At 37.1% G+C, this 11,211-nt stretch overlaps 2 protein-coding genes across 3 annotated transcripts; one reads left to right on the forward strand and one right to left on the reverse strand.

Annotated features, from left to right (window-relative positions):
• LOC109223801 (phosphoethanolamine N-methyltransferase 1-like) lies at positions 431 to 7,209 on the forward strand. 2 transcript variants are annotated; one of them, XM_019388236.1, is made up of 12 exons: positions 432 to 861; positions 941 to 1,056; positions 2,031 to 2,168; positions 2,379 to 2,516; positions 3,547 to 3,690; positions 4,242 to 4,352; positions 4,439 to 4,580; positions 5,122 to 5,402; positions 6,207 to 6,368; positions 6,462 to 6,515; positions 6,602 to 6,676; positions 6,763 to 7,209. In XM_019388236.1, the coding sequence occupies exons 1-12, from the start codon at positions 846 to 848 to the stop codon at positions 6,859 to 6,861; spliced, it is 1,476 nt and encodes a 491-aa protein (XP_019243781.1). In that variant the 5' UTR covers positions 432 to 845; the 3' UTR covers positions 6,862 to 7,209. The 2 variants fall into 2 exon arrangements, with proteins under 2 accessions (XP_019243782.1, XP_019243781.1); XM_019388237.1 differs by lacking the exons at positions 6,602 to 6,676; positions 6,763 to 7,209 and having other exon boundaries at positions 431 to 861; positions 6,445 to 6,515.
• Positions 7,996 to 10,634, reverse strand: LOC109223802 (tubulin beta chain-like). The gene is made up of 3 exons (XM_019388238.1): positions 10,141 to 10,634; positions 9,206 to 9,475; positions 7,996 to 8,868 (listed from the first exon to the last, which is right to left on the reverse strand). Exons 1-3 carry the CDS (start codon positions 10,532 to 10,534, stop codon positions 8,201 to 8,203), a joined length of 1,332 nt encoding a protein of 443 aa, XP_019243783.1. The 5' UTR covers positions 10,535 to 10,634; the 3' UTR covers positions 7,996 to 8,200.

The following is an 11,211-nucleotide window of genomic DNA, read 5'->3' on the forward strand; positions in this document are numbered from 1 at the left end:
ATTTAAACAAAAACACCCTTAAAAATTCGAAAAAATTTCAGCATAATATGCTGGAGTTCGAATTTTTTACATATGAGATTCTAGCATAATGTGATGAAATTTATAGTGTGCTCGAGTTCCAACATAATATGCTGAAAGTTTATACATGGAAGCTCCATAATCTAGCATATTATGCTGGAACTTTCTGTGTATTGGAGTTACAATAGAATATGCTGGAAGTTTATACACAGGAGTTCCATAGTCCTGCAAATTATGCTGGAACTTTTCATATTTCAACAAAATAGTGGCTATTTTTAATGACTGTGCAAATAGTGGCTACTTTTTAATTACCGGTCCGAAAACTGGCTAGCAAGTTCCATTTTCACGAGAATCTTACGCAATTTCACGTGGCAAAGGCCCATTACCGGTGATATCATATTCATCTTCACCAAATACTACTTTAAAAACAAAACTAACGTTTCTCTATCATCTCGCCGATTCTCTCTTTTCGCCATTCACCTTCCTATCATTTCTAAAACCCTCTCATCCTCTCTCTCTCTCTGTTACACATAAACCCTGAGATACGTAGCCTGTTTTCCCATTATCAATGTTTCGTTTCAAATAAATAGGTAAGTCTATCCGTAGCCATAACCCATCGCAATTCACAAAACATTTTACGTCTAGCTGATGCAGCAGAAAGGTAGAAAGAATAACCGTAGATCCAGGAGCTTCTCTAGATCTCGCCTTGCCATTGAGGGTTTTTAGCATTTTTTCCCCACCCTAATACCCAATCCACATCACCTACATTGTTTTCAACGATCCAAATCATCAGATCGGATTCGCATATCATCACAATTCACACAACAATGGCTGCTACTTCAGGTCTGTTACTTGAGTTGTCACTTATTTTCTTTATTGGACTGTTATTAAGGTTTTGATTGTGAATGTGGTGTGTGTATAGGACAAGAGCGTGAGGTTCAAAAGAGTTATTGGATGGAGCACACTGCGGAACTTACTGTGGAGGCTATGATGCTCGACTCGAAAGCAGCGGATCTTGACAAAGAAGAGAGGCCTGAGGTATATATACTAACTTTCTGCTTCCTTGTATGGTCTGTTGATATCCAATTTTAATATGTCTTATCATACAGAGATACAGTTGGTTCCGTTACTTTATTAGAGCTTCATCTTGGTTGGGTAGAAATTACTGTAGTAATTATTTATAAAAGCTGTGTTGATTAGGAGTACTGTTTCTCCGAGTCATTTTCACTGATTTCCTTTTTGGCACATACCCTTTACGTTTGCCAAAAGAACAAAAAAAAAAAGTGGTATTGTGCTTAATTTTGTTTGGTATTTTATATTAGGATGTGTAATTGGTAATTAGTACCTATACCTTATTAAACGTGGTTCATCATGCCAGTAGCTTTGAAATTCCCTGCTTGTCATCTGAACTGACAAGTATCCTTAAATATGGGAATTTCTGTTTGATTCCCAAATGCTTTCTTACAGTCACAAAAAGAATAATCATGGCGAGTAATTTTATTGGTTCCTAGTGACTGATGAAGCTGGGACTGACACGTAGGATAAATTGTTGAAAAATTTAGTGTTTCTTTTCCCGCACTTGTCTTCAACTTGAAATTGCCCAGCATTTCCCAGGTGTCTTACGATGTATATAATTGTCCTCAGTGAAGTCTAATTCGTATGCAATTTAATTGGTTTAATTTTGAACTTCAGTAACTAGGGGTAAGATTTTGACCTAGTACCTTTACATGGACAAAGGTCAATGGACGGGTTACTGTTCATAATTTAGACAGATTCCATACAGCCTGGAGCTCTTCGGAGGTCCAACATCTTTGAGTAGTCGTCTTTACTAATGTCGCCCTATAAAGAAGATTATTGTATTTCCTACTTTGAGAGGAAACTAGCAAACTTTTTGTCCTTAGGATTGTTTCAGAACCACACATTCTATATGGTTTGTTTGTGAGTTGACATGATTACGTGTATGACAATTTAAATATTTCCCCAAATTTTGAAACTTTTGGCTGGTCATGTAGGTGCTCTCTCTCCTTCCGCCATATGAAGGGAAATCTGTGCTGGAATTGGGTGCTGGTATTGGCCGTTTCACCGGCGAATTAGCCAAGAAAGCTGGACAGCTTATTGCATTGGACTTTATTGAAGGTGCAATTAAGAAGGTTTGTGGCTGTTTGCCTTTCAGATATTTGCATTTTCTGTCTCCGTCCACAACGCGCTGTGCATGAGAAGGATAATAAGATACTTGTTAGAATTAAGAGAAAATAAGAGTTGGTTTAAAAGATTACTTGTCACTTCTTCATGTTTTTCAAGTGATGATATACTTAATAGGTTTCTCTGTATCCTTATCCTTCTAATGTGCTTCCTTGCAGAATGAAAGCATAAATGGGCACCATAAGAATGTCAAGTTCATGTGTGCTGATGTGACTTCTCCAGATTTGAACTTTTCACCTGAATCAGTGGACTTGATATTTTCTAACTGGCTATTGATGTATCTTTCTGATGGAGAGGTAAGTTTCTTTTCTATCTTTTGCCTTATCTTCCACATGGAAAATCACTGAAGTTGCCTTTATATAAAAATGGATCAACAATTAATTGTGTCAAATTATGCAGGATAGAAGGGCTATGATTCAGTTAATAAAGATTAGCTAATATTCAACACACTGTTGGTCACTGTTTAACATTTAGTGCTTTTTAAATAATAGATATCCATCTTAATAGTTGTGTATGTAGGTCATGGTTAGGCAAATCTTGAAGTATACAGGCACGTCGTATGGAGGTCATGGTTAGGGAAATCTTGAAGTAGACAGGCACATTGTTAGTTACACATTTAAACTAATACGAGTTTACAAAAAGAAGTCATATCCAATCTCTGTGGGTAAGTATCTCTCTCCAACAAGTGACATGCCATGGTCCTCAGTAAATCGGGGTGTTTCCTTTGCTAAACGTTCTTTTATAGTGCAAATAGCTGAAAATAAGAACTTAATGCCGTGCTCTTTTAACCTTTATTTCCACCGACCGTTCCTTTAGAGAACTGGAAAATGGTTTTAGGTTGAAAGTATTGCATTCAGCGCTATATGGCAATTTACCATTTTAGCACTTCTTTCCCAAACCTATTTTATGATATGCTACTGTAGCTTCCTTTTGTCTCCTTTGTCTTTTTGTCCTCTTGAGCCGAGGGTCTTTCAGAAACAGCCTCTCTGTTCCTTCGGGGTAGGGGTAAGGTCTGCGTACACACTACCCTCCCGGACCCCACTAGTGGGATTTCACTGGGTCGTTGTTGTTGTTGTTGCTACTGAAGCTTCTCAACAAGCCTAGTTTATACGATTTATTTACTGCAACTATTACTAAATATCAGCATCTACCATGGGTGGTAGCTTACTCGTAACACGACTGGTAGAGATGGTCCTCACTCTTTTTAGCTTACTGCCAAAATGACTGTTTGTGATCTTCCTCTCTCATCATACCTTTGTCTGACTTGATATGCTTTTTAACTAGTTGCCGCTTTAACATTTGAAACTGTTTTTACCCTTGCTGCAGGTTCAGGATCTTGTTGAGAGAATGGTTAAATGGTTGAAAGTTGGTGGTTACATATTTTTCAGAGAGTCATGCTTCCATCAGTCAGGAGACCACAAGCGAAAGAATAACCCTACCCACTATCGGGAACCTAGGTTTTACACAAAGGTCTTAGCTTTGCTTTCAACTGCTTTCTTGTCCCACATGATATTATGAGAAAAATGCACTGTTGTTTAATAACATTTGTTATTTCCTTGGCATTCAACTCAACACAGTGGCTGAAGTATGTTATTGCATTTGACCAACCATTTGGCTCCATGTAGTAATTTTTTTTTTATCATGCTTCTATGTGTATATTGTTGTCTTTTCTCTTCACCATTAAATGATCCTCTTTAGTAAATCCTAGATAAGGCATTTTCTTTTCTCTGCAACTTTTCATGTTTTCCTGAAATTGCAGCTTTATCATAAAGTGCTTTGAAACTTTATTGTGGACACTAAATTACACTGTTTCTATTAAACAATTTAACCCAAATCCTTACATTACATATAATGAAAGTATAAAAGATTTGAACTGATGCATTTGTCGCTTTGAAAATAACTCTTTAGGTTTGCCTCTTCTTTGCTTCCTCTACATGGGTCTCTTTTTCTGGTCCTCCTCTCTTCATTGGTATGCGGAAAGCATAGTAAGAAGAGCTAAAAAAAATAGCTGTCAATTGCAGGTTTTCAAAGAATGTCATGTAAATGCTGGTAATGGAGAATCATTTGAACTTTCTCTCGTTGGTTGCAAGTGCATCGGAGCTTATGTGAGGAACAAAAAGAATCAAAATCAGGTAGAATTATGCTTTCCTCATTGACCCTTTTGTTAGTTAATGTTAACTGATCCAGGCATTGTTTTCTTGCTGCTTGCACATCGCAGATTTGCTGGACATGGCAGAAGGTTAGTTCTGAGGATGACAGGGGATTTCAGCGGTTCTTGGATACTGTTCAGTACAAGTGTAGTGGTATTCTGCGCTATGAACGTGTCTTTGGACAAGGTTTTGTGAGCACGGGAGGAATTGGTATGCCTCTCAGATTGCACGTCTTACACTTGTCTTGTGTAATATAGAGGGATTGTTAATATGAGCTTCCAGTCTTTGGGTTTACCAACAGATTTAATACAAGTTGGTTATCTCATTCATCATAGGTATATATTAATCAATAATACTAGAGACTAAATTTATGACTATAAATCAACTGTGCGTTTGGTACTGGACAAACATTTGTTTCCATAGATGCTCTTTGACATAACTACTCATATTGCAAAACAGTTGTGTTGAATCGGAGAACCCAATCAACCTCGTAAGTGTTGTCCAGTGGCTCCATGAATGTCTCTCCTTACAACGTGTAGGTTCTCCAGTTATGTCCTCAGACCTGAAAGTTTATAATGACTAAGTTTCTTTTGTTTGACGTGTCATTGTGGTGACTGGTGAGGACTTGTACCAATGTGCACTTGGTTCTGTGCAGATATCTGCTTGCAAGTATCTCTTGTGGCTTTACGTTATCCAGTATTACTCTTTTCCAATTATTTTAGTTTCTGATGCAGTACTTGTTCTTGAGCAGAAACTACAAAAGAATTTGTAGCCATGTTGGATCTTCAGCCTGGCCAAAAAGTCCTTGATGTTGGCTGTGGCATTGGAGGAGGTGACTTCTACATGGCTGACAAGTACGATGTTCACGTTGTTGGCATTGACCTTTCTATCAACATGATCTCTTTTGCTCTGGAGTGTGCTATTGGTCTCAAATGTGCTGTTGAATTTGAGGTTGCTGATTGCACTAAGAAAACATATCATGATGGTGCATTTGATGTGATATACAGTCGGGATACTATCCTTCACATCCAGGTAATTTCACTTGTGTGGAGCTTCAAAATCTTTATCAACTAATATTCTTCATTTATATTTATCTTATCTTCCTTTTGGTTCCTTTGTCAATTGTTTTATCTGTAGTCAATTTTATTTTATGTAGTGACAGATGAGTGATAATTGATTAGCACCATGCCCCTGTCTCACTGCATATATATTCTTCTGTAGCAAACTTAGGAACACATCCATGTCATCTCATTTTCTCGGTCATTTTACAACTCTTAAGTCAATGTATTTTGCTAATTTGTTTTTATCTTTAACAGTGTTGTCAAAGGCGCGCTTAAGCCCTGAAGCGAGGCTCAAAATATGTTAAGCGCGTCGCCTCGCTTTGTGGGTGCTTTACTGTTGCATCAAGGCTCTAAGACATACTTTTCCTTACCAATGAATGTAATCCTGAAAAGGCAACATTAAACAATTGATATTTCACTTTATCGTAAAGAAATTTTTTTGTCCATATATTTGTTATTCATGCTTATAATTATTAGTCTTGGACTACAAATACATATTTTTACTTTTTCTCCAGTTGCGCCTTTTATCATTAAAGCCCACTCTTTATTTGCACTTTGCGCGTAAAGCCCCAACAAATCTTAGAGTTTTTTTGCGCTTTTCGCCTTTGATAACACCGATCTTTAGTGATAACACCGATCTTTAGTGATGAAGAGCCTTGCACCACCAAATTATCTGTCACTTTTGTCCTTTAATCATTCACTGTTGAAGTCAATTTAATTCTTATGCCTGATTTTCATGGTTTATTTATTTGTTGTTTTATTGGTGTGGTGTCAGGACAAACCTGCATTGTTCAGATCTTTCTACAAGTGGCTGAAACCAGGAGGCAAAGTCCTCATAAGTGATTACTGCAAAAAAGCAGGAACAGCATCAGAAGAATTTGCAGGTTATATTAAACAAAGGGGTTATGATTTACATGACGTTGAAGCATATGGGCAGGTATAGATCCATTCCATGTAATTGTTCCCCTCCTATTATTTGCCTGTTTATCATTTGACACAGCTTTTCTTTTGAGGTGTGCTAACCATATAGATGCTCAGAGATGCGGGTTTTAATGAAGTTGTGGCCGAGGATCGTACTGAACAGGTATGTGTTTTACAAATCTTGTTTAACCTTGTGTGCAAGGCGAGAAAGATATTGATAGAACCTATATGTCTGTACTTGCATTGCAGTTCATTGGAGTTCTCCAAAAGGAGTTAGATACTGTGGAGAAGGAAAGAGAGTCATTTATCCACGAGTTCTCTGAAGTGAGTGCTTCATCATTTGATGCACTTTAACTTTTGTTTCTTACAGAATAATTTCCTCACTTTTGTTTCTGATATTAATATCACAGCAAGACTATAATGAAATAGTTGGAGGTTGGAAGGCCAAGCTAATCAGGAGTTCTTCTGGTGAGCAGAGGTGGGGTTTGTTCATTGCCAATAAGAACTGAATTATTATCCAAATGTGTGGTGGATCCGGTCCCATTTTATGTACTTGAAGATGAACATGCCTTGCAGTAATTTTAGGTTATGTTTGGTCTCCCAAATAATAATCGGGTTGTTTGCCTGTGTTCGGGATAAAATTACTATACTGGTTCCCTAATGTTGGAGGAATTTGTTCTTCATTCAGCTGCCATTCTACCCTAGACTTTGATGCATATCGCATCCATATTGAGTTCTATATTTCCTTGTGTTACTCACCCAGGTTAGCTTTTTATCTGCGTCTGCCTTGTCACTTAGTTTATATCTCCTCTTTGATTGAGCCGCTCGGGATTTTCATTTTTCAAATATCTCCATCATAATCTGCTTTTTAGCGATCACCACTGATGAAAGGAAAGTCTTATCTCGTAAAGTCATGAGCAGATCACCCTCATTTTCACTTTTTATGCCGTGTGTCAATGCATTGAATGCCCCAAATGATTGTACTATTAAGCTTCTCCTGAAATGACTACTCCTAGAGTAGTCATGTTCAATTTGTGCGTACAAGAGGATTCTAATTGGATGAAAAGAAGAACCCACATGGTATAATGGTACTACTACAACAACAACAACAAAAAATCCGGGTTTGGGCAGGGTAGTGTGTACCTAGACCTTACCCCTAAGATAGAGAGACATTGTATAAGGGTCTCTATTGATAATTATTAAGGATCCTTCATAATGTGTACTAGGGAAATGGGGGAAGAATTAGCATACTGACTCGCTTCCTCCTTCCCGGTTGGTTTAAACTATATTGGAATCTCGTTTAGCCTCATTTAGCTAGATATTGCGTGTTTTGGGATAATCCCATGGTAAGCCTCTGCAGTTATAATTTGGCTAAATATAGAAAGGAATGTACTTATCAATCTACAGGGTGAAGTTATGATGCTGAAAACTTGTAGTACTGAGTCACGAGGTAATTTTCTCCTGAACCCACGTAATTTAATATCATACTTCACATAAATTTATCTTGCTGTTAATTTTGATTAACATCCACGAGTGAGATTCATGACTCACAGTAATAAGAAGTATCTTCAACATATGTTAGGTAAATTTGCATTTAAATTCTACTAACGGAATAGAAAGATTTTCTATTTTTGAGTACAAAGTCAGGAAAATAGAAGATTTTTATGGTCTTGCCGTTTAACCTTGTGAATGAGCCTCAGGACATGATACAACATGCTAGGCAGAGCATGACAAAGAAAAATTTGTAGAAAACAGTATGACATAAAAGATAAACACAGTACAAATATGGATCTAATGGAGTTTCATTGCAGCAAGTAACATACGTAAGAGCAAATTTGACGAACACCTTTAATCTTCTGCAGCTTCATCTTCATAATCGCTATTTTCTTCAACTGTTGCATCTTGGTACTGCTGATATTCTGCCACAAGATCATTCATATTGCTCTCTGCTTCAGTAAATTCCGTTTCATCCATTCCTTCTCCAGTGTACCAATGCAAGAAAGCCTTTCTCCTAAACATAGCAGTAAACTGCTCACTCACTCTCCTAAACATTTCTTGAATTGAAGTTGAATTCCCAACAAACGTCGAAGACATTGAAAGCCCTTTAGGTGGTATGTCACAAACACTGGACTTGACATTATTTGGAATCCATTCCACAAAATACGAAGAGTTCTTGTTTTGCACATTCATCATTTGTTCATCTACTTCTTTTGTGCTCATTTTGCCTCTAAACAATGCTGAGGCTGTGAGGTAACGACCATGTCGAGGATCAGCAGCACACATCATGTTTTTTGAATCCCACATTTGTTGTGTCAGTTCAGGAACTGTAAGTGCTCGATATTGATGAGATCCTCTTGATGTTAGAGGCGCAAATCCCACCATGAAAAAGTGAAGTCGCGGGAAAGGAATTAAGTTCACAGCTAGTTTTCGAAGGTCAGAGTTCAACTGACCCGGGAATCGCAAGCAACAAGTCACACCACTCATTGTTGCTGAAATTAGATGATTCAGGTCTCCAACTGATCACAACAACAAAGCAGATATATTCGATCTTGAATCAAATTATGACTAAAGATTGATCATGCTTATAAACGAATTAGGCCTTTTTCCTGTTTTTACCGCCTCATCTAAAAAGCAAACTTTTACTATATTATATCTCAACACACACCCCTCATATCTAACACGTGCCAAACACATAGAAATTATGTTTTCTTTTTCCGTGGCTACAAAATTTGAACCCAAGACCTCTGCCTGCTTTGATAAATGTAGAATTGTGATAACACTCTCTAAAAACTCAAACTATCAGAAAAAGAACAATTATATATTATTTAATAATTATTATGTATTAATACTTACAACTTGGAGTGGAGAGTTTGAGAGTCCTGAAGCAAATGTCATAGAGAGCTTCATTGTCAAGAACCATACACTCATCAGCATTTTCCACCAGTTGATGAACTGAAAGTGTTGCATTATAAGGCTCCACTACTGTGTCTGAAACTTTTGGAGATGGAAATACAGAGAAAGTAAGCATCACTCGATCTGGATATTCTTCCCTGATCTTTGATATTAGCAGTGTCCCCATTCCTGATCCTGTCCCTCCTCCAAGAGAATGACACACCTGAAATCCTGTATTCACATATTTTGCTTTGAGATAATAAATAACATATTCCTCTAAAAAAGCTACCTTCTTTCTTATTAACTAAGCTAATAAATACTTTGTCCGTCCAAACAGTGGCGGATGCAGGATTTTCGTTTAAGGGAATTCAAATAGAAAAAAAAGAAATTAAAAGAGAATAGGTCAATGGGAATTGAACCAGCAACCGAATAAAGGTTTTAAACCCCCTTGACTACTAAGCTATACTCTTGGGTTGTATGAAGGGGATTAAAAACATAATATATATAGGTACAAATTGAATTCTGCCTTACATATACAGTGTAATTTTTTGGGTCCCTAAATCTGCCCCTGCGTCCAAAAGGCCAAAAAAAGGGCAGCTCGGTACATAAAGTATCCCGCATTCACGCAAGGCCCGGGGGAAGAGCTGCACCCCAAGGGGTATGATATAGATAGCCTAACTTAATGCAAGTATTAGTGACTGGTTCCATGGACTTTATCCGTCCAACTTGCACGAAAAATTCATCTAACACACTTTTTTTTCAAGCCAAAAATAATTCTAGGCGTTTTACAGACAATCAGTTCACATATAAGATAATTACAAGTAAATCTCAATGCTAAGCATTAATTACGAACTAACATGTGATAACATATGTTAAAATACAGTAATAGTACTAACCTTGTAAGCAGTCGGAGTTTTCAACTTCTTTTCGGACAACATCAAGAACAGAGTCAATAAGTTCAGCACCCTCAGTATAATGGCCTTTAGCCCAATTATTTCCAGCACCAGACTGTCCGAAAACATAGTTATCGGGACGAAAAATCTGACCATAAGGACCGCTTTTTATGCTGTCCATAGTACCATGTTCAAGATCCATAAGCACTGCCCGTGGCACGTAACGGCCATTTCCAGTTTCATTATAATATACATTCACTCTTTCAAGCTGTAAATCAGAATCCCCACAGTATTTTCCAATAGGATCAATCCCATGTTCATCACATACTACTTCCCAGAATTTTGATCCAATTTGATTCCCACATTGTCCTGCTTGAATATGAAGAATCTCACGCATTTTTTCAAGATTTTTTTTGGCTAGGGAATGTTTACTACAAGTTTTTTTCCAACTTTTTCTAGTAACTCTCCCAAGGGGTTGAGTTTAATGCTGAGGATTTGTAAGGTTTATATAGAAGTAATGATGATGTGAAATAGTACAAGGCTGGAGTTAGACAAGAGTTTAAGTTATGTCAGACACGTCAGTGCAAGAAATTTTTACACTATCAAGTCAACCAAAAGATACATACAGGTAAACCTCTTTTAAATATGCGCTATGTATTCATGAAAATAAAAAAACTACCTTCTACAACAAGTAAATGCAATATGATGTGTAAAAGTTCTTTATATTGATGGTGTATATAACTTAAACCGAAAAATAAAGAGTGAGGATTAAGTTTCCATAGGTTGATCCAACGGTTTAAAAGTGTCCGTCCTGTTGAAATATAGCTATGGATATTTTGTGGGTTGGCCTCTCGTGAGCAAAGTTTGCCAATTGTGACTCTTTCTCTTAAAGATGTGCCGTCCTTGCGTAATGTTAAATTTAGTCAACTTACCTATATTTCTAAAATGAAACTTTAATTATTCTTTATTTGTTTTGGGTGATCTAATTATGTCAAATATTCGGTAAAGTTGATGTGCAGCTTCATTCTTTTATCATTAATTGAAACTGACTCTTTAACTCTATTCTTGGAACTC

The sequence above is a fragment of the Nicotiana attenuata genome, chromosome 3 (genome assembly GCF_001879085.1).
Source record: "Nicotiana attenuata strain UT chromosome 3, NIATTr2, whole genome shotgun sequence".
NCBI classification, from domain to species: domain Eukaryota; kingdom Viridiplantae; phylum Streptophyta; class Magnoliopsida; order Solanales; family Solanaceae; genus Nicotiana; species Nicotiana attenuata.

Bases quoted from the DNA above. Each gene is read 5' to 3' on its own strand.
- LOC109223801 (XM_019388236.1), top strand. The intron at 3,691-4,241 runs GTCTTAGCTTTG...TGTCAATTGCAG, and splicing joins AACCTAGGTTTTACACAAAG to GTTTTCAAAGAATGTCATGT. The intron at 5,403-6,206 runs GTAATTTCACTT...GTGTGGTGTCAG, and splicing joins ATACTATCCTTCACATCCAG to GACAAACCTGCATTGTTCAG.
- LOC109223802 (XM_019388238.1), bottom strand. From the start codon at position 10,534: ATGCGTGAGATTCTTCATATTCAAGCAGGACAATGTGGGAATCAAATT. The intron at 9,476-10,140 runs GTTAGTACTATT...ATGTGAATACAG, and splicing joins AAACTCCGACTGCTTACAAG to GATTTCAGGTGTGTCATTCT. The intron at 8,869-9,205 runs GTAAGTATTAAT...TGTTGTGATCAG, and splicing joins CAAACTCTCCACTCCAAGTT to TTGGAGACCTGAATCATCTA.